This window comes from Cryptomeria japonica, chromosome 1 (assembly GCF_030272615.1).
Source record: "Cryptomeria japonica chromosome 1, Sugi_1.0, whole genome shotgun sequence".
In the NCBI taxonomy this organism is placed as follows: Eukaryota; Viridiplantae; Streptophyta; class Pinopsida; order Cupressales; family Cupressaceae; genus Cryptomeria; species Cryptomeria japonica.
The window spans coordinates 17,034,200-17,057,816 of NC_081405.1; the positions used below are offsets into that span (position 1 = coordinate 17,034,200).

The following is a 23,617-nucleotide window of genomic DNA, read 5'->3' on the forward strand; positions in this document are numbered from 1 at the left end:
CTGCATTGTCGGTCACCACCTGTACCACGTTCTCCTCACCCACCTCATCAATCACCTCCTCTATCTGCTCACATAGGTAGGTGGCATTCTTGCAATGGGCGGAGGCATCAATGGACTTGATGAAAACGGTGCCCCCAGAAATAAAAAAATAAAGCTAGGTCAATGATCATTCAATAAACCATTAGATAAAAAATAAAAAATTAAAGACTATATGAAACTAAAATTAATCAATCACCCGCGGAAGAAACAAGAAAATTAAGGAGAGTTCTATTTCTCCTATCCGTCCAACCATCAGTCATGATGGTGCAACCTTTAGTGCTCCATATCTGGCGTCGTTCATCTAAATCCTTCTTCACATCATCCACCATTTGAGACAAAATGGGTCCGCTCAAATCACTCTCACTAGGGGCTTTGGACCCTGCCCCGCATATGGTAAGGGCATCAACCATTTATTGCCAATAAGGAGACCTGTCGCAAATAAACTCAATGAGATAAGTTAAGTATAAAAATTAAAACAATCAAATATAAAAGTTATAAAACATTCACTTGGTTGCAAAGAATGGAATACTGCTGTAGGTCCAAAACCTGCCAACTGCCATTTTAGCAGCATCATGGACCTCCTTGTTCCAACCCATGCCCTCAAGCGACTGTTGGGACCCAGGAGTAGTGCGAGGCACAAAGAAGGAATCCAACGTAGATTTACGAATCCTAGGTCCAATGCTAACACTCCCACTACAACTACTAGTGCTAGGATTAGAGAAGTGGCGGTGGCATTGCCACTTATAGAAGTAGAAGTGGAAGCACCAGCAGTAGCAAACTGAGTGGGACGATATGAAGGTAAGGAAGAAGGGCCTCCAACACAACCTAACTGTGTCCCTCTTCCTAAATTTGCCTCTCTCCCAATGGCCGCTCGATCCTCCATTTGTTTCTTTTTCCTTTCAATTTCCCCAACCATTACATAACATTCACGTACGACCTCAGGGAGTGCTTTTAGGCATGGTTCGGCATCATGTCCACGCACACCAGCAATATGGTATTTCAGTCTATATATACCTCCATGGAATATTGTTTTGCAAAATGTACATTTTGTTTGCCCCTTTCCTTGCCCTGGAAAATCCTCATGATATTTCCAGGCAGGGTCCTTTCTAGTTGGGTCTAGAAGCTGAAGTAGACATTTTAGGATAGTTTTGTGAAACTTGAAGTGGAGGCAAATAATAAAGTGAAGTTTGCTGCAATAAAACATTACAAATACAAAATAAAATTAATACATACATTCAAAAAAACTAAAGTAGGGTTTGTCAAACCCTACTTTAAAAAAAAAGAAATTTACAAACCCTACATAGTACAACTACATACTACATGCTACATACAAACATACAAAAGATTTTGGAAGAAAATGTAAAACTTTCAAAATAAATGAATAGAAAATGGAATTTTTGCATACAAGAAACAAAATAATCTTCAAAAAAACAATCTTACCTTTTACAACAAGCTTGAAATGAGCTGCAAACTCTTCCTATCCAACTCTTGATGCACCAAATCCAAACACAATGCAGCTCCAATGTGACAAATTGAAGAAAACTTGAGCTTCCTCCTTGCTGGTTTTTCTTCTGTGCACCCTTGTTTTTCTTCCCATCTCACTTTACTCCTATTTTTGCAAGTGAATGAAATGAAGTTCACTTTTAGGGATAGGAGATAATTAACAAAAAAAAACGGATTTGAAAAAGCATTTAAAACTATTTTTTATGGGTCTTTTTTGAAGGTAGACGCCGACCGAGTTTGGGGCTCGGGACTCGCCGAGTTTGGCGAGTTTAAGCCAAACTCGCCAATTCGGCGAGTCTGGCGAGTTTGCTCGCCCGCCAGACTCGGACTCGTCCGAGTCCTAGAGACTCGGCGAGCATGGCTTGGACTCGTACTCGCCAAGTTTAGGCGAGTCATGGCGATTTTCGTTTCGCTGCCCATTACTGAGGAAATTTTACGGTAAAATTTCCTCAGTAATGGGGGATAATGACGAACTCAGGAAGTTGCTGAATGTGAACATTGCAAATGTTACTGGGAAAGATACAAAAATCTCCGAGCTGAAGGCCAAGTAGTCTGATGTAGACAGCAAACATGAAGTTCTCATAACTAAAATAGAAAAACAGATCAAAACGTGGGCCTTGGTTTGTGATAGTGCTCCTCCTTTGGCCGAAATCAAGAAAATGGTTTAGTCGAAGCTCATGGAAGAATGCACAAGAAGAGCTCGCGAACTAAACCTTAAAGTGCGTGGTCTCCCTTCCATTTCCCCAGACCCGTTGACTGTTGGATACTCCTTCCTCCACGAGTAGCTCGACATTAATGATGTCACCTCGATAGGGCTTGGATTAGGTATGATTCCACGCTTTTCCTTCGTTTTGTATTGGGTGTTGATAGGCTACATATTCTCAAGGCTAGGAGGAAGCTTGTCCTATTACCCATGAAGATCTTTCTTGACAAAGATCTCACTAAATCACAGGTTACAGAGTTGAAACAGTCCAGAGAACTTGTTGCTGCAATAGGACAAAATGGTAAATGGGCTGTCATTAGGAACTTGAAAGCAGTTATTAGGGATTCCTTTCCCCTGGGGTGGGAACCCAAGAATACCATTGCAGCCACTAAATGAGGCCTACGGGCCTGTCCTGTTGCGAGTGATAAAAATGTTATAGGAATGACTTTGCAAATCAATTACTAGAATGGTAATGGGACCTTTTGGTCTTTACCAGGCTTATTGCGAGATGCTCGTGGCTCTTCCGACTTCGTATTCCTCACGGAGACTCAAGCTCCACTTGTCCTCTTTCAGGTGTTACAGGATTTCATTGGTTATCTGCTTTTAGACATGATACTCGGTGCTTTGGTGGGGTCCGTGGATCTGGGGGTGTTGCTTGCCTTGTTAGCAACTGCCTTTAGGGAATGGCTTAAATCACACACACTAAGCTTATAATTTTAGGCTTAAAAGTGTTAAATACTCAAAGTTGATTGACATTTTCTAGGCTTAATATGTTGCTTAATGTATATTGTCACACTATGAATACACTTCTAGGCTTAAAAGTGTTAAACACTCAGAGTTGACTAACATCCTCTAGGCTTAATATGTTGCTTAGTGTGTGTGGTTTAAGGCTGGCCCGTTTTCAATTTCAAACTTCTGTTGTCCTCTCAGATGAGTCAGCTAGATTTTTGTGGGTCCGGATTTGTCGGGTTGTCCCCCACCTCAGAGACATCTTTATTGGGGGTTGCTACTTCCCTCCTTCCTTTCCTCTGTATGCGGTTTATAATTTCCTCGATAGTGACCCTTACATAGATCTCTATGATAGCATTTCTCAGTGCTTTGCAACCGGAGACGTTCTCTTTCTGGGTGATTTTAATCCACGGACTCAGGTTGCTCAACCCCCCCTCCATGGCCGAGAGGCGAACACTGTGTGCATTGAGGATACAGATCATGTTACTTTGGGGCTCCAAAGATCTTTTGATGAGGCTTAAGGACCTTTTATGAAGTACTTTCGGCACCTTATTCAGATCTGTGAGTCCTTTGACCTTGTGGTCCTTAATGGCTTACCTTGCTTCTCGAGGTCACGCTTCTTTACTTGCAGGCTTCACTGTGGTGGGGTGAGTGTGGTGGATTATGCTCTTTCCAACTAATCCTTAATTCCTTCCATTGGCCACTTCTTAGTCACTACCATCCCTCTAGCCGATCATGCTCTCCTTAGCCTCTCTGTTCGAACCATCTCCCCTCACCCCACCCCCCCTGCCTACCCAGTTGGCCCTCCCCACTCATACGTCCTTTTGCTTTGACGATGGCGACCATGACCTTTTTACCCATCACCTTAGGCAACTCCTCCCTCCAGACTCCCTCTTTTTCCCTCTTGAGTGCGCAACCACCAAGTTTGAGCGTCTTTTCGAGTCAGGGCCGCCCTCTTGTCCTTTCCCCATTTCAGCACCCCCCCCCCCTGTTACCCCCTTCTAGGAGTTAAAACACATGTCCTATGAACAAATGGTATGATGAGGACTGCAAAACCCACCATCATGTCCCGTGTGAAGCATTCATCAACCACCATCCTCTTTTCATATGGCTTAAAACCTCCTACTGCCATCTCCTCCGCCGCAAGAAACGCCTCTTCATTTCCTAGCACAGATTAGCCCTTTGGGCCTCTCTCATTAACTCCTCCAAATCCTTTTGGTGCACCCTTTTCCCTTGTCGCTCCCCCCTTCCCACTGATTAGAACCACGACTCTTTGGTTTCCCATACTTCCGCGCTATATGATATCCCCGACCAGCCCCTCATCCATGTCACCTTACCCCCTCATTGCCATCTTTTCACCTACATGAACATCAGGGAAGCTATTAGAACTATGAACAGTAGCAGAGCGGTTGATGAGGAGGGATTTTAGGCCGAGTTCTTTAAGCATGGTAGTGCTGTCCTGGGCTCTTATTTAGCTGACTTATTCAATTATGTGGTTCGCACTGGATTTCCTCCTTGGTCGCATCACATCATCCACCCAATCCACAAGGCGGGCCTGACTTCCGTTCCCAACAATTACAAGACCATTATGGTTGGCCACACTTTTTCCAAACTCTATGCCACAGTTCTTCATGCTATTCTTTAAAGAGAGTTAGATCAACGTTGTATCCATGCTCGGGGATAGGCAGGTTTCAAACCCAATTATTAGACCATAGATCTGTTGTGACCTTTTCACACATCGCCCCATTGATAACGGGGACCCCCCGTCTTCCTGCTTTCTGCGTTGGTTAGTCTAGGGTTTTGGCAGCTTAGTGGGCAATTTTGAGTTTCCTGTGCCCGAGTCTCGGAATTTTGATCATGCCTATTGTTGTTTAGGGTTTTTGAAGTTATAGGATCAAGCATGTAAAGTTGAGATTTTAAATGATCCTAATTTTGTTTCAGTGTAGACCTTTTGAGCGTTAACGTGTTTTTGAGCGTCTGCGTTGGTGATTTTAAAGTGCTAAGGTGTTTTTCAGACCTTTTGGAGTTGTTTTCTCGCTCCTAGGAAATTATTCAAGTTGATTTTGCACTTTATCCCGATAGGTTTCCTTTGATTCCCTCAAATTTTTGGTAAATTTGCCCAAGTCCAGATGAGTTTTATTGAGTTTCCTAGTGATTTTGAGTGGAAAAATCATCATTTTCCGGATGAAAATCCATATTGTAAGGGTTAAAGGGTCAAAATTCCACACTAGAGGTGCTTTTCTCCTCATATTCCCGACTACCCATGATTTTCCCCCACTCAAAATCCAGACTGGACATGGATTTCCCTTGAAATACAGACTTGGCCCATTTTTCCACCATTGAGAATCCATACTAGGGTCGATTTTCCCCAGGATGCTATAATTTTGACTAAGTGTTGGGATTTTATCCCGACTACCCTCGTTTTTCCACTCGGAGTATGGATGGGATTGCGGATGACGTTTGTGATGATTCCATACCTAGATCGATTTTCCACTAGGCCTTTTGTGACAAGATTTTGAGGATTTTTGTGTGGATATTCATTCCAGACCCTAGGCAATTTTCCACTGAGTGTAATTTTGATATTTTTGTGTCCGGACGAATGTCCAGACTAGGGTCGATTTTCCACTAGGGGCATTTTTGTGTTAAATGACGAAGTTTTAATTGGAATTTTCATTCCAAACTCAAATCAATTTTCCCCTGGACCCAAATTTTGTGCACGTTGATGAATTTTGATAGGGATTTTTATCCCTACTGGGATCGATTTTCCCCTAAGGGGGTATTTTGATGATTTTTTTTTTTTTCAATGGGATTTTTATCCCTACTTAAATTGATTTTCCCCAATTGGCCATTTTAATTTAAATTTTGAAATATTTTAATAAGTGAGCCTTATTTAATTGTTTTTTTTGAAAAGCAAAGATTATTTTAAAAATAAAAAAACAATTAATAAATGATTTGCAATAAGCATTTAATGATTTCAACCTTCTAGAAGCAAATTGATTTTTGCCAGGCAAGTATAAGAACAAATTTTTTAATCCCACATTGCTTGTGTGGTGAAAGTTGATGGTGAAAGCAAGTTTAAAAGGAGAGATCCCACCATTATCTTATTATTATATTTGGCAAGTGTGTGATTGAAAGGGCGATTTTTCCTCTAGTTGGCGATTTTTGGAGAAGTGTTCAAGTGATACATTGGGGTTGAAGATTGATTTTATCATCATTTTTTCCTCATTTCCAGCAAGGCGATTTGTTTGGGCTGTCATTGGCTGCCATTGGAGCTGCACTTTCAGATTTTTGATTTTCCTAGAGAGGTGGCGCCATTTTGGGAGGAGGGCGATTTCATGTTTGATGAGTTTTGTCTCCATTTTTGGCGATTTCTTTCCCTTGGGTGATGCCGCCATTGATGTAGCTTGCTGATGTTTTGTTCTCGTACCTGAAACGCAACATTTTCAGACTTGTGTGACTCCATAGATGGCTGGAAAATCGATTTTCAGACCTACATTGTATTCCCAGCTCATTTGTGCCTAAGGCGATTTTGTCTAAATGGTAGATTGTAGTGATTCTCAGTCAATTTTCAAACCATTTGAAGGCTGTTGCAGGTCTGAAAACTTCATTGGTTGGTGGCTGTCCTCAGAAAACTTCATTTCCAGCCACCTATCCACTTTGGCAATTTTGCTTGGAGCTCATTCTGTTGTCATTTTCTTGATAATTTTCAGGGATTTTACCACTTTGCAAGATGCTGGTAAGTCTGAAGCAATCCATTTTCAGACTTGTCCTCAGAAAACTTTACTTTTACCAGCCATATGTACATTCTTGAAAACAATTGCTTTCATCATCAGAATTGATTTTCATCAAGTTTGTTCACATTTGGGGTAATTGCAACATGTTTTTAGAGATTAATTTGTGAAGTTGCGGGTTGTCTTCAAATTTGCTGGCAGCCATTGTTGACTTCGGAAGGTGTCTTCAGACAGTTTTGTGTGAAAACACAACCCTTCACACCTTTCCTTAGTCATTGTTGATCCAGTATACTCCTTTGCACTCTAATTTGAACATAATTTCTAAGTATAAGGAGGTGTTTACAGACTTTGGTCTGAAAATTATTGATTTTAATGAATTTCATGAGGGTTTTATGCCCTAACCTTGTCACATTTTGTATTCAATTGTTGAAATCTATTAAAAGTGGATTATTTTCCTGATTTCCATACCCAAATTAATCTAAATCATTAAGAAATCAGAAATTTTATCAAGAATATAATATTTTCCTAGGTTATAACTTCTAGCTTCGTACAAGTGTGATGTCGAAGTCTGGACTCAAGGAAATGAGAGAACAACAAAAGACAATTGAGATTGGATTCTATCCGGAATCCAAGATGTCATCCAAATGGAAGGAGATTACAGACACGATCATGCATTTCCTGAACATGAACCAGATGCGACAACGGATGTTTGGAATTGGAAGCCAGATTCCTTCCCCAGCCTATGTGAACATTATGAAGAGTGGCATTTTTCAGGCCACTGGATTTCCGCAATCCATACAGTGCAGTGAGCTTATCCTGGAGTGTGCACGATGTTATGATCCTCTCTCCGGAATGATCAAGACTCCTAAGGGTGCCATCATTGCCTACCTTGTTGAGGATGCGATTGCTGAGGTGTTTGGAATTTGAAAAGGAGCAGACATAAAAGATATAACCAAGGATGACTATGAAGACCGATATAAGAAGAAGATGGATGCGTGCAAGACTTTGGTAAACAAGGAGTGGATGATCGATCCTAGGACTCATCATTCAAGGCTCCCAAGACACTCATGTGCACAAACTTCAAAGAGGAATATAGTGATTTAGTACATAGTTTTAAAACTCTTTGACTCGCCTCGGACTCGCCACAGACTCGCGAGTCCTTTGGCGAGCCGAGTCGACTCGCCTAGGACTCGCGTGGCGAGTCCAGGCGAGTCCCTGCGAAAGACTCGCGAGTCTTTCGCTCGGACGCGCGAGTCTTTCACAGGGACTCGCGGGCCCAGAAAAAATGCGCCCGTGGGGGTTAAAACCACTTTTTTTTTTCATTTTTTGACTTCAATTTGGGTTTTTTTTGGCTGGAGCAGGTTAGAAGGGTTTGGAGGAGTAGAGGGAAGAAGGAAAAATCAGCAAGAGAGATCTAGGTAAGGATTTTTCTCTTTTTTTTTTTTTTCATTTGAATCATTTCATTGTTTTGAAACTGAAAAAAATCTTGAAAAACAATGGGATATGCTGCCAAATTTTTTTCTATTTTCTTTCCTAAGTTATTTCCTCTTTTTTTTTTCTTGTTTTTGAATGCTATTTTTCCCAAATGATTCATTGTCATTTTTTTTGTTGATTTTCCATAAAACCCTGCTGATTTTTTTTTTTCATGTTAAATCAGCAATGGCAAGTTCAACTCCAAGGGCAACCCCAAGGTCAGGAAGACAAAGAGATAAAGCTTGGAAATATGGGATTGCAGGAAGCAAAAAGGGGGAGGTCACTTGCACCGAATGCACAAGATGGATGACTGGTGGAATCAATAGATTAAAATACCACCTTGCACAAATACCTGGATATGGTGTGGAGGCATGCCCCAAATCAACTCCTGAAATTATTAGAGAGATGAAGGCCATTCTTGCTGAGAATGATATGCATAAGGAAGAAAGGCAAAAAACAAGAGAAGCCATAGCAGCTGCAATGAATCCCACATTGTCCACTTCGGGTCCCATTGGTCATAGTCGGGGTCGTCAGTCACTTTCATCTTTTGGTGACAATGAGGGTGAGGCTAGTGGCACTCCTGTTAGATCAGACCCTAATTTTTTTGTACCACGCAATGTTCCAAGTGCACAACCTTCACTTGAAGGTACAGGATGGAATAAAGAGAAGCATGAACAAGCACGGATAGCAGCTTCAAACTTTTGGTTTTACAATAATCTATCTTTCAATGCAGCAAACAATGTGTATTGGGAAAGTTTTGTTAATGCATGTACAGTGGCGGGTAAGGGGTTTAAGGCCCCAACAGGTCATGACTTCAGTGGGCCATTGCTAGAGAAAGCTGTGAAAAATACAGAAGGTGTGGTTGATGATCAGAAAAGGTATTGGAAGAGAAAAGGATGCAGCATTTTATCTGATGGATGGACAGATGGACGGAATAGGACTCTTCTCAACTTCTTGGTGGCTTCAAATGGTGCAATGGTATTCATAAAGTCTGTTGATGCCTCAAATGAAATAAAAAATGCAGAGACTTTGTGTAATCTGTTGGATGGTGTGGTTCAGGAAGTTGGAGTTGAGAATGTTGTCCAAATTATCATGGACAACGCAGCTGCATATGTATCTGCAGGTAGAATGCTTATGCAGAGGCATCCTTCGATTACATGGAGTCCTTGTGCTGCACATTGCTTGGACTTGGTGCTAGAGGACATTGGGAAGATTGGATGGGTGAAGAAGGTGGTTGAAGATGCAAAAAGTGTCACCAAATTCATCTACAACCATACTTGGGTGCTTGCTTTGATGAGAAAATACACAAATGGCAAGGACCTTGTGCGACCTGGAGTGACACGATTTGCTAGCCACTTCATCACTTTGCAGAGCATTCTTAGTGCCATTCCTCATCTTAAGCAGATGTTTGTGTCAGATGCTTGGTTGGGGTCTGCATACTCCAAAAGACTTGAAGCAGAGAAGATTGTGACCATTGTTTTTGATGATGGGTTCAATAAAAGTGGAGAGGAGTTGACTGCGGTAAGTAACAAACACAAAAGTAAAGTTTATACAATCTTGTCTATTTGCTGATTTTATTTTTTAGGGGTTGATTTTGTATTAATTTAAAATTTGTTTTAATTTTTTTAGGTGACAGAACCTTTGGTGAGGGTTCTTCGTATGGTGGATGGAGAGGGCATGCCAATGGGTTTCATTTATGAGGCCATGGATAGGGCCAAAGAGGCCATTTCACATTACTATCGTGGAAATGCAAGAAAATGTGAAATCTTTTGGCGCATCATTGATCGTAGGTGGACAAACCAACTCCACCAACCGATACATGCCTTCGCCTACTTTTTGAACCCGAAATTCTACTTCTCTGATTCATTTAGGGCTGATGAGGAGGTCATGGCAGGTGTTATTACATGCATTGATAAGATGACACCTGATCCTGAGTTGAGAGACAAGGTTCTTGATGAGTTGGAGGTGAGATTTGACATTTGCAATTGCTCTATCTTTATTTATGAATTCGGAAATGTTCATTATTGAATTTGAGTTTGACACTTTGACTATCTAGTATCTATTTCTGAATTTGGAAATGTTCATTCCATTGTTCAAGATCTACAAAAGTGCAGAGGGGAGACTCTTCTCATCACAACTAGCAATTGATAGGAGAGGAAAACAACAACCAGGTAAAACATTTAGTAACTTAGTTCAATAGTGCAAGAAAAAATCTACAAACTTGATTGTTACATTTTTTTCTCAATTCTAATATTTCTAAATGTTTTTTGTAGATTTATGGTGGGAGAATTATGGTGCCGGCACGCCTAATCTTCAAAAGATAGCTATCCGTGTTTTGTCTCAGCCATGCAGTGCTTCTGGGTGTGAACGAAATTGGAGTGTCTTTGAAAGCATTCACACAAAGAAGAGAAATAGATTGTCACAAAAGCGGCTCAATGATCTAGTATTTGTTCGGTACAACCTTCGCCTTCGAGTTAGACAGGTGGAGGGTGTTTCACATGAGGCCATTGACTTGGATGAAATTGATCCATATGGTGATTGGACCATGAATGAACAAAATGATGGTGATGATGTCCTCCTTACCGAAGAAGAAATTGCAGAAATAGAGAGAGGAGCAGCACAAGATGCAGAAGGAGCAAGATTGGATGAAGATGAGGACGAAGATGAGGATGATGATGAGGACTATGACTTTGAAGAAGAATCATCTCACCATTTAGATACCACAACACCCACTGCTACTACTTCTAGCTCAAGGCCTGAAAAATTGAGCTATATTAGGAAAAATACAAAGAGGAAGATGTAGTCTTCTCTTTGGTTTGTTCATTCACATTGCTGTTTTTCACATTTGCAGTTGGACTTGGACATATCATTATATGTAATTTTGTGAACATTTATTACTTATGCTGCCATTATAGTATTATACATTTTAGAGTTGAAACTTGAAACTTGAATATGCTGCCATGAATGATGAAATTTCAAATATTGCGTGTTTGTACTTTGTAGATCATATGACATGTGTAATGTTTCAATTATGGCACTTATGTTCTCTAAATGCATTAATTTCTTTATGTTTTTTTGTAAAACTACGGTTTTTTTTTTTTGCCGAGTCTTTGCCGAGTCTTTCGCGAGTCTTTCACGAGTTCGAGTCCGAGTCCAAAATTTTGGTTTGCCGAGTCCGAGGCGAGTCCGAGATTTTCAACTATGATTTAGTATTCCTGCTTAACCGAGTGATGGGGATGCCGCAGGGTGCAATATACGATGGATGGATGTTCTATTTCATCTAGGATTGTGTAGAAGGAACACTGATAAATTGGTCTACAATCATAAGTGACAATTTGGATTTTCAGCTGAGGAATGTGGAGCGGTCCAAGTCATTTGCCATGACTTCCTATTTGGTGTACCTGCTTGCACTATTTGTTACATACAAGGGACTAATATGCAGGGGTGAAGTCGGGAATGGACAAGGACAATTCAGAAGTTATGAGTGACAGCTGAACATGTATCAAATTGAAGATTATAAGAGAGTGAATGATGTATTCATAGTGTACATCACGCATATGCTGCAAGGCGGAGTCCACAGGAGGTTGTCCAAGGAAACAAGGGAGCTGATAGAGAAATATGGATCGTGGTATATATAGTTCCCCACTTTCACATACCTTAGGATTTATGGATTTCAATCCGAACCCTACAGGCTTCCTAGGTATCCTTCTGACATAATGATCTTGTTGGAAGTGGTGAGACAACTCCTGGAGTTTGATTCTATCTAGAAGGAAAAGCACAGGATGGGCATGACATTCCCTATTTCAGTTGGGAAAACATGGGAGGTTTGCCAGTCCACCTTAGCAGCTAGCACTGCGAGTGAGGAACTTGCATTCTATCGGTTTGCAGCATATAAGAAAAGAGAAAGGTTTGATCCAGATAAGAAAGTTGGAACGATCAGGGGAGAAAAGTTCATCCACAAGGTAGACATAGAAGATTATTGGGCCAACCTAATGGACGAGCAGGCAATGAAGAGACGAATGTGGTCCAGAACGTCAGTGGATTTCATGAGGAAGTGTGGACTTTTCCTCATTCCTGACCAAGTGTTAGATGACAGGGATCATACGCATCCACAGTATGAAAATGAAATGCAGAAGGCAATTCTATTGCCTAATTGGTCAGAGTAAGAAGAAATAGATTTGAATGTATTGATGGAAGAGGTCTTGAGTTTCTCTCGAGCATGGGTGGATATTCAGATAAACAAGTTAGTTGATATGGGTGTCACCTTCACTTATGAAAAGATGAAACAAGAGGAATCCGCTTTCGAAGATGATTAGAGAACTATCAGTGATATCAGTATTCGTGCGGATGAGGAGAGTCAAGCCCCCAAGAGAAGGAAGAACACACTAGGAGGAGTCAAGGCTAGAGGGAAGAAGATTGAGGAGGTCAAGAAGAAGAAACAAAAGACTACCATTCGTTTGCCTATCATTCCTTCACCACCTCTCAGTGTCTCATCAATCAAGGAAGTTGAAATGGCAGAACAAAATAAGGAGACTGAGCAATGTGCCAACACAGTGATACTACCAGAGAATATTCAGGATTTACATGCCACAGCGACATCTGCTCCACCTAATGAGGATAATGATCAGTCGGGATCCCCTACTTTCCTTTTGGAGGTTAGTTTGGGAAAAGATGTATATGATTTGACCAGGAATAATCCTGATGATGATGATGTTATCTCGGCATTGAGAGGGCTTGATCGAGAGATGTGCCTCGATGATGGTATGGAGATGGCCGCTATTCCTAATTGGCTGATGAAAAGTATGGAGAAAAGTAAGAAAATGATAGAGGTACAACCTATTGATGACATTGATAATATAATGTCCCTACTAGTTAGGGATCACTGTTCTGCAAAACTGACTGTTAGAATGCAACAAATATATATATATATATATATATGTAACTAATCTACTTTGCAATTAAACTTCAATTATTTAATTAAAGCTAATCTCAATTATTATTTAAGAAAAAGGATACGGGTGTAGTACTGGGACATGTCCTTAGGCGGCTGTGAAGCTCGCCTTCTTGGAACCAATCTTGGTTCCAAGCCATACCAGAAAATCGAAGGATAACTTAATTCCTGTCTCCAAGCCTACCAAGGAAGACCATCATATATGATCAATTCCTTGCCTTGGATGATGCATCTCATCATCCAAGTCTACCAGAGAGGACTGGCCAGATCCGTCTCTTCTTGGATGACTTTCGTCACCCAAGCCATAACATATATACATATAGATACTCAATATATACTGCCTACCAGGGATTACCATAATCCTTGCATTAGGCTAAGGGAATTTCCTCCCAATAGCCTCCATCATATAGCCACATTATTCATATTACATTCTACAATTCATTATCATTTTTAATTCCATAATTTACGTCTAAATTTACATATTCCCTAATTCACTTTGTTGATCCTAGATATATATAAATATTCTGCATGACATACCTATATTCATTGCTACATACACATAAGATAATATCCAGTAATATAGGTTCAGAAATATTCAATAATATGTATTCAGAAATATTCATTAATATGTATTCATAAATATTCATTTAATATGTATTTAGAAATATTCATTTAATATATGTGTGTGTGGCACACACGTCCACACACATATATATCCTATGACCATTAAACGCCTCTTACCTGTTCGTGATCTGCAGCCTGTAGTGCAGTTCGTAATCCGCGGGGGCTGTCTGTAGTCCTCACGTCTCCCTCTCTTCGTGCTCCCTTAATGCTGTGGAGGGCTTCCTTTATACCCTGTGGAGGGTAAGGCTTGCATCCCACCACGGGGTCCCTTCCGTAGGAAGTGGTGGGACGGTCGCATCCCACCACGGGGTCCCTTCCGCAGGAAGTGGTGGGACGGTGGTTGCAGCCCAGGCTGCGACCCCCGTCCCACCACTTCCCACGGTGGGGGGGGCGCACCGTGGTATTAGCTTTCCACGGGGGTTATACCTTTTAATATATTTAATATATTAATTTTACTTTATGCAATTCTCACTCCCATTTAATATTTAACATCCTTTAATATTAAATAAACATTAATATTATTTTATCCAGGCTGTGACCCCCGTCCCACCACTTCCCGCGGCGGGGGGGGCACACCATGGTATAGCTTTCCACGGGGGTTATACCTTTTAATATATTTAATATATTAATTTTACTTTATGCAATTCTCACTCCCATTTAATATTTAACATCCTTTAATATTAAATAAACATTAATATTATTTGATCATTCATATATTTAATTGCTTAACATTAATTAATAATTCATTTCCTCTTTTAATACATTATTTTAATAATTGATTTCTTTTATAATTAACCTCTTCATTTTATATGTGCTATTATCCTTATTGGGATATTTATAGATTTACATCAGGTGATACGGTAGGGGGTTATCATAGATAACTGCTTAGCTAGGAACAATAAGGAGCCAGAACCTAAGAAAGCTGAGATTTTGTCACACATAGCTAGAGATGAGACATGAATGCGGATTGCGCAGGTGGCTGTTCCAATTGTAGGTGTGACAGCAGACATTGCTATTCCTATGGATTTCTAGATTACTTCAGTTGCCCTTGGCCGTACTACAAGAGAGCAGGAATTTCAGGAGGTTGGTGATAACGTTAGGGTAATTACTACAAGATTGGATAGAGAGATTGAAGAGAAGGAGAAGTACAAAGAAGAGAATATTAGACTTAGAGAGTACATTGCAGGGATAAGGCGTGAGAATCCCACCCTTATTTCCCCTATTGCAGTTTATCGTGGACTACATTCACACTATGAGGCAGCGAGAGATACACTCTCGAAGGTGGAGAAATGGATTGAAAGTGCGAAGAAACATGCGGATGATTTCCTTACTCAGTTTGTCCAGGCATTTGACACGACAACATGGCTCATATTCATAATCCAATATTTGGAGGGAGTTTGGGAAGAATTCAGACCTATTCAGGAGAAGACTATTCCACGCCTTAGAGATTTGAAGAAGATTCCTAAGCCCACATTGATCAAGGAGAAGATCGTGCACAGTGGAGATAGATACGATTTCCATGGCTCGTATTGTTCATTAGCCATGAACAAATCAACTTATGAGAGCGCCCAACTGAGTTGTACAGAGATGGAAGGATCAATTCATGATATTTAGTTTAAGATCCTTGCCTCAATTGAGGAGTTATTGAGTGTTGATGTCAGTGAGGCTAGTGGTTTACACTTAGTAGAATTAAGAGACAAAATGAAACTTATGTATTTTTGTCAGTTGAACTCTTTGAAGAAGAGTTAGATAGATGATTTGGTCTCTTTGTTGATTCATGTTCATAGTTCGTAGAAGCTCATGCCAGATTGGGAGAACACTTTGGATGCTTGCTTGGATGCATTGGACGTGATTGATTTACAACAGGATACCTTACCTAGCATTTCCACGGAGGAGTTAGATTCTGTATTGGCTAGATTCTTGGACTATGCTAGGAGAGAGAGAGATGCAGGGAGGAATCTTCTAGAATATTCTCTATTTGATGACTAGGTATCTTTCTATTGGGCCATATGTTGGTGGCACCGTTTTTGATGTAAACCCTAATTAAGACAATTCTAGGGTTTTGTTGGCATGATCTTGGCCCTTGATTTAGTTTTAATCTTGGCCATCTATTTTGTATTAGACTCTATATATACCTCATTGTCTCTCATTTGTAAGAGAGTTTTTGTAGAATTGTTGGTATATGTTGCAGCTATTTGAATATAAATCATTGTTCGACTTGATGGTGATTTTGTCTTTCAAATGTTGTCTTGCATTCATGGTTCTCAATTCCTCCAAGTTAGATTAGAATTTGTTTTCATGTTTATTAGATTGAGTGGAAGATTTGTTGAGTATATTTGTGTGGAATCCTAAATCCATACCACTAGCCTCTTGCTTAACTTCAATTATTATACGTCCATTGATATGCATCAACTTGGATGGTCTCAATGTTTGATGATAGTAATTTGAAAGTCTATGAGGTATACCCTAGATGATTGCACTAAGCTCGTGTCAAGATTTGTTTGATTTGATGGTGAGACCTTGCCTAGTTTGATTCCACTTAGTTTATTCATCATTTCCAACATTCCTAGGCTTAGAATAGATTTCCTGAACCCTATTCCTTTTGCCCCCTTTTTTAAGTAAGTCTAGTAAGAATTGAGTCCAGAGCTACATTGCCATATCCTAAGTTGTCAGCATACCCATTCCATATTTCATGATAAGAGAAATTGATTCGAACATTTGTGTAAGTCCCCAAGTGAAAACAACAATTCACATCGACCATTGAGTTACCCATTTGTCAAGACTTGACATGTAGAAACCCTGGAATCATTTTAGTTGATCTTAGCCTTAGCATCTGAGGCGATTTCGTTCAAGAGAGGGTAAATTACTTTGGTATTTTATTCTGAAATGTTATGTGCATAAAACACACATAAACAAGATCATATCTTGACCCTTAGAGCTATTATTGAGGAGGCTCGCCACCGTTCCTCGAAGGTTTACTACTGCTTTGTGGACTTTCGCAAAGCCTTTGATTCTGGGTCGAGGACGACCCTTTTCTAGAGACTTCGGGACATTGGTATTTCTGAGATTCTCCTGACTACCATTATGAGAGTTTATGAGAGGGTCCTGGGTTGTCTTGGGACTCCCCTTGGATTCTTTGACTTCGTTAGGAGCAACATTGGTGTTAAGCAGGGCTGCCCCCTTTCCCCCACCCTGTTTGGTATTTACATTGATGAGTTGGAGGGATTTCTTTTGGAGCACTCCCTTTCGATGGATGGTTTCTACCTCCACCAGGTTCTAATCTCTATTTTGCTCTTTGCCGATGATGTGGTTCTCTTGGCTTCCTCCCTTGAGGGGTTGCAGAGATAGCTGGATTGCCTTGTGGCTTTTTGTGACCTTAGACAGTTGACAGTTAATTTGGGGAAAATGAAGGTCATGGTCTTCAGTTGCCTTAAAACCTCTCACCTCCACTTTTTCTTTAGAGGGGTGGAAGTTGAGATCTCTTCTTCCTATACTTACTTGGGGTCAAGTTCTTTGCTCCTCGTTTTAGCTTGAGACCTTCCCTCTAGCTTCGGATCAACAAGGGTTATGATTCTTTGGCTCTTCTTGAGAGAGTGCTTTTGGCACCACTTCTAGGACACCACGTCCAAGATGACACTCATGGGCACTTTGATTAGGCCTACTATTCTGTATGGCTCTATGGTTTGGGGGACGTCCCTCTTGGAGTCTGATTGGGCTTCAGTGGAGTGGGTTTAGGTTCTTCTTCGGCACATCATTAGATGCAAGCAAACCATCCCTCATAATATCATTCTTGTGAGTTTTGGGCTCACCCCTTCAGACTTGGGGCCATTTTCGACCTTATTTGGTTCTTGCATCGCTTGCAGGGTTTTGCTAACACTAGGGAGGGGCTCCATAGGTACCCTTACCTCGCTTACTACTCTTCTGAGTCCATTGTTGCTTCTCTGTCCTTGGGTCGGGCCCGTGGTTGGTTTGTTGAGGTCTCGACTCTTCTTGGGTCTATTGGGATCGAGATGGATTGTCTCCCTCCCAGTACTCCTTGGGTGCTCCTCACCATATCCTCCCGTCTAGACAGGAGCTAAATAGGTGTGTTAGAACATATATTTATAGGTAGTTCATCCACGCTACTTGGGTCAACCCCCACGGGGGTCTCCGTCCAAAGATGGCCTTCTATGCTGAGCACTTTCTAGAGCTGAAGGATTGACTTATTGTGCGTCCTTACTAATCCCACCGCTAGACGCATTCTCTTCGGATCCCCCTTGGTTCCTTCAGAGTAGGTTCTCATCGTCTTCACATTGAGACTGATCATCAATTAGTCAGAGAGAGTAGGATTTGTCGGTTATGCAGTATGGGAGAGGTTGAGACTGAGGAGCATTTCATCTTCCCTTGACCTATATACTATGAGATCAGAGGCAGATTCTACTGCCTTTTTAGGGGAGCTTAGTCCCTCTCCACATTTTTAAGATACACAAACTAGAGGTGCCTTGCTCTCTATATTTAGGAGGCCATCAGGCTCCGAGACCTCTCATTTTTGCATCAACACCATGACACTATATAGTCACGTCACCTTATCACCTCCTTCCCTAGGAGTCACTTAGTGCGTGGCACCAAGCGCCAGCTTGGTTCCCCCTCTAGCCATCATTGGTCGGTGATCTCCAGGAGGTGTTTCCTTTAGTAGCGGTGCTCCTCCCCCTCTAGGAAGCATTAGAAGCGGTCCAGGCCTCCTACTAGCTCTATGGATTACACTTCTGTTTTGAGGTTCTCCTCTGGGGAGTAGAATTTGTAGTTGGGGTTGGGGGTTGGGGTTGTCTCAGGTGGCACTCTCCTACCCTCTTCTCTCTGTTTCCCCTCTTTTGGTTGTTTTCTTTTTGTGTTCCTATTGTTTTGTTGCTCTTCTTCGGGCACCGTTTGGTGTCGCTAGTGTGGGCTGGCCCCCTTTCTGGCTTTTGGCAGTCCCTTAGAACCGCTTTATGGTCTTTTGTTGGACATTAATAAATTTATCTTATCTTATCTACTTGCCTCCATTTCTGATCTGACATGCTTCTGCCCCAAATTGTACACCCGTAAAGGATCATTAGGTGACCAACAAACCAAAAAGTATTCTTTTGGTTTTCCAATCCTATAACTCTGCATTCCTCCACCTATTTTGTAAGGAATAAAGCGCTTTCCATCCTCCTTGAATTCTTTTTGCTCTACATGTTTCCCAATTCAGTTTGTTGGGTTTTCCAAAGGGAACACACCCCAAAAAACCGAAAAAGATGGGTGCCATGCAAGCACTTACCATAAATAGCAATGTTCTCCGAGGACCAAAGAGAACAAACTCAGAATAACTCAGAAGATTGGTGTCATGCAAGCACTTACTATAAATAGCAACTGCTATTGAAACCCACAGAAACTGTGAACTGAGCTCACCAAGAACATTGAAACCCTCACAGCAAATTAGGAAACCTACGGAAAACCCTGAAAATTGGCTAATGCTTGCATAACAGTATGGCATAAAAATTGGGACATTATAACGATTCACACTATTTGGAGATTTTGACCATGTGAGCATCTTCCATGAGTTTCTTATGTACCTAATCATGCACTTGAGTAATACTAGCCATTTTCATTTTGAATTGCTCCATTTCTTCTTATGTTAATTACTTGTTGGCTTGTGGTTAGTTGCTAGGATTTGGTTAAATGTAGTTGCTGAGGGTTGTGTTCTGTTTGGCAACTGTCAGGAACTTTTTATATGCTATTTGTAGTTAGGGAAAGTTGTATGATTTCAATAGATGCTCCTTCGTCTAAATTTTGTACAAGCACTACCTAAGTGAATAAAGCAATCAAAGATATTGGTCTACAATCTCTTGGTATGTTCTATTATATTTTGTTTACATTGCAATAGGTAGTGTTGTTATTTGGCGATAAACAGATTGAGATAATATGATTTTACGTTATCTTAATACATGTGAGGCTGCCTTCTGTTAATTTATTGGTTGGCTGAAGGTAGTATATTATCAAATCGTTGTAAACAGTTAAACCCAACGGTCAAGGTCTAACCAACAATTGTTGGTCCTTTAAGTAGTTCCATGGTTAGGGAAGGGGTACTGATTTAAATTTTAGACAAGGTCCTCCCTGTACCGTTTCGTGTAATTGGATACTATCTCTAAAATGAAATGTCAATTGTTGTATTCTCGTGCAGTCATTCCTTGTATGATCTGTTATTCTTATTTTGTATCGCAAATGTTTGTATTGTTAATGTAGAGTTTCAATACTTGGCTCCAACAAATTGGAGCTTATACGAACTTATAAAATATGTATGGAAGAGTTAGAAAACTCAAAAGCTGTGATATATAATGAGTATTCAGTAGATTAGAGGAAGCTGCATGGTTGTGTTAGAATTCAGGAGGCACATTACCTCATTTAAATCATAAATTATTCGTCCATGAATTTTTTTTTTTTCACATCATCAGTGTTCATAAACAGCATTCTAAAAGACCAGAAACAAATTTATGTTCATGTTGCATGTGTGAACTACATGTCATTTGCTAATTGCTTGTTATAGTAACTGACACTTCATTTTATTTTTGTTTCAGATCCAAAATAGAGCACACATTGCAGGACTGCATGATAAAGGTATGTACTCCATTGGTCTGGAACTCATGTTGCATATCAGAAGATATAATTAGCTGCAGAAAATCTCTGTGCAACACCAGAAATCTGTATGTCTTTTGTTAACATTCTCTATGTAGGTGATATCAACTTCAGAGATTTTTTCTGCTGTTATAGAAATCCATGAATATTTTATACGGCAAAGCAGCAATACTAAAGTACATTGCTTGGTTGCGATGGCTACAATATGACACAAAACTACACTTAGCATATTTGAAATAAACTCTTTGGCTGCTAAAAATGGCCATGAAGGACAAATTAATGACTTTGAAATGGATTAAATATAAATGATCCTCTTTCATTAATGACAAAATTCTCTAACAATAGACAATTTTTTGTTCGAGTATTGTTAGAGAAGTGGTTGTGGTGTTTTTTAGTAGTAAAAAGAATAATTCCTAATGGGGCTGTTTGTCCATGTTTCTACAGGTAAAGCAACCATCCTGGAAATAGAAAGTACGAGCATTAACAAAGAAACAGGAGAAGTGCTTTGCAGGAACAGGTTAGAACTGAATTGTTGTAATAATTTCCTGGACTATGTTACTCTCTAATTCATCTGTTAAGAAAATGATAAATATTTGTTCTTTGGTGCTTTTTAAAAATTTTCAGGAATACAGTTTATCTCCGTGGAACAGGTGGTTTCTCAAAGACTTCAGATCTATATTCATACTCATCTCCAAGTTTGATGCCCAAAGTCACTCCTGTGGTGATTCCAAAGGGTACTCCTTTTGCTGTCTATGAAGACAAGACACAGCAATCCCAAGTAAGATTTATTTTTGTGGCTTTGCAAGAAGGGAAATGATTAGATGCCATTGTTAATACTAGATATAATATAATGTCAATATATAATATCAGACTACACTTTGTACGCATGTATTTATTGTCAATGTTAATGATGTAATAACACCACATTAGTTATGTCTAAAAAGTAAGTTACAACTAAGTTACAACCACCTTGTAACTTCTTCATTTGATAATGAAAATAAGCCAGAGTCATTGAAGTGTTTGCCATCTATTTACTGCTATATCTCATTAATTAAATACATGGATTAATAATAGAAATGACAATGCATACCAGATACAGGAGTAAAATATGTCTTTATTTGCAAATGAGATTATCATAGAGAAGAAGACCAAAGATGGTCGGGCAAGGATTACAGTTGATCCGACTCCATTATATTCCCTTTCCTTGGTGATATATGTTTACCTCACTGGGTAAACAGGAAGAATACAGAAATCGAACAGCAATGCACAATGCAAATACAAAAGAAGTACCAGGATGAGCTTGCCATTAATGTCAAAAGATGTTCATATTATAATCTGTCGTCAATATTACATGTCCTCCAACACCCGGAGCTGGTACAATATATGACAGCCGAAGGGGTGCGACACAACCGTCGCGACTCCAACTACCTACCCGTCGGCTAACTAACTGACCGCCGTAACTCATTATTACCGACGACAACATAAACATAATATACCAACATAACATAATGATTATTCCCGTCAACATCATCCCCCCCAAGAAAAGAAGTCGACTCCGACGACTTAATATAAAATAGAGATGAATGGCAGGAACTACTAACGCCAGTCGGGCCCGGATCTTATACACTTGCTGCGTCCTCGCCTGAAAACCTTTTCTGCTACCAGCCGATGCTCAAGTGCGGATTTCACCAATATTGCTTCCTTTGCCATCACAGTCCTCCTGTGCCTAACCCAAACTTGTCTACAAAACACGTTTTTCAGTCTCAGCTTCCACCAACTGCTACTCAATTGATATTGTCTCCCTAGCCAATTTGTCCTCGATAGCCACCCATGCTGCTCTCCCGGCATCCAACTCCTGGGTACGCTGAACTAAGTCTCACGCGACTAGTGCCTCCAACCTGGTGGTCAGCTCCTCCCGAGCCCTCTGTGCATCCACCAAGGAAACCTCACGTCCAGCCGAGACATACTCCGAGTTCCTCAAAGCGTACCAGTCATGCCTGGAGGTGGCCACAATCCGTTGGCACAAATGCTAGGAGCCACCTCAAATCCTCCATCACACTCCCCAAAGGCTAAAAACTGAACTGAATAACTCCCTGGTGTCATACAACTGCACAGACTTGCAATGCCTTCCGTCAAACTCTGTTTGTTCCCAACCTCCAAATCCGTCTCCCTCTACGGCTTATGGCTTCCCTGCCAATGCTTAGCTGTAGGCACAACACTTCCCGTGGTCTTCTGTAGCTCAAAATAAACTGGGGGTCTGGGGGCAACGCCCCCAGCGGGGTCGAGGGGCAGCGCCCCTCGCGGGGTTTGGGGCAGCGCCCTAGCGGGGTCGAGGGGCAGCGCCCCCGTGGGGTCGAGGGGCAGCGCCCCCGCCGCCAACACCAATTTACAACCTTCAGAACCCCACGAAAGTCCATGGCGCGCATCATTTCTGTGATATTTTATGATGTCAAAACCCTTCTTCTACACTCCAATATTTTCAGTGTCTAGGCTCCAGATGTCATCGAATCATTTTTCAATCCGTCGTCGTTTTTTTTTTTTTAGGCACTGTAATGTCCCGCCATACCACCTCCAATCGTGTGGCTGCTTGGTCTACCTGTGGCGATCGTTTTGCCCTTACGTGGCTGTGTGGAATTGTGCGAAATCCCGCTCTCCCTAAGCGGCAGATCAATCTGTAAGAACCCTCGACCCCATCCATCCGCTTCACTCCCTGCGGTAGCTCGTGGGCTGTGTGTATTGATCCGGCCGTGCGGTGCGTCCCTTTCCCTGGCTGTGCGGTGATGTGCCTTCGGCCGTGTTCGGTGTCTTCTTCCTTCGCGGGGTTTTATTGCCAAGGTCGGCTGTGCGGTGTGGTCGCTTCTTCCTTTCCTCAGCGGTGTGCGGCGTTTTATATCCTTGCGCGGCCTTCGGTGGCTCCCACTGCACGATGGTTCCACCGCACGGTGGTCCCACCGCACAATGGTTCCACCGTCGGTGGTTCCACCGCACGATGGTGTCACCGTCGGTGATTCCACCGCACGGTGGTGCACCGTCCACCGCACGGTGGTGTCACCACACGGTGATTCCACCGCACGGTGGTGTCACCTTGTCACCTTGGCCCCACCGTACGGTGGCCATTTTCCCCTTCTTTTTTTTTCTTTTTTTCTTTTTTTTTTTTGACCGTACGGTCGGGATATCGTACGACCGTGCGATTTTTATTTTTATTTTTTTAAAGTTGTCTAGAGAGTCTTC

General features: G+C 41.2%; 2 protein-coding genes across 5 annotated transcripts in view; both read left to right on the plus strand.

Moving 5' to 3' along the window:
* The window catches only part of LOC131068206 (enoyl-CoA hydratase 2, peroxisomal), a 163,067-nt gene that overhangs the window by 126,058 nt on the left and 13,392 nt on the right, over positions 1 to 23,617 (plus strand). For all 3 annotated transcript variants that reach the window (XM_058003388.2, XM_058003386.2, XM_058003387.2), the window contains 3 exons: positions 20,329 to 20,368; positions 20,831 to 20,903; positions 21,011 to 21,164. In XM_058003388.2, the coding sequence (XP_057859371.1) occupies positions 20,329 to 20,368; positions 20,831 to 20,903; positions 21,011 to 21,164 (267 nt within the window). The remainder of the gene's footprint in view (positions 1 to 20,328; positions 20,369 to 20,830; positions 20,904 to 21,010; positions 21,165 to 23,617) is intronic.
* On the plus strand, positions 7,818 to 11,081 carry LOC131068205 (uncharacterized). Of its 2 annotated transcripts, XM_059217302.1 has the most exons (5): positions 7,818 to 8,123; positions 8,363 to 9,699; positions 9,808 to 10,143; positions 10,277 to 10,349; positions 10,452 to 11,081. In XM_059217302.1, exons 2-5 carry the CDS (start codon positions 8,365 to 8,367, stop codon positions 10,979 to 10,981), a joined length of 2,274 nt encoding a protein of 757 aa, XP_059073285.1. In that variant the 5' UTR covers positions 7,818 to 8,123; positions 8,363 to 8,364; the 3' UTR covers positions 10,982 to 11,081. The 2 variants fall into 2 exon arrangements, with proteins under 2 accessions (XP_059073285.1, XP_057859368.2); XM_058003385.2 differs by lacking the exon at positions 7,818 to 8,123 and having other exon boundaries at positions 8,231 to 9,699.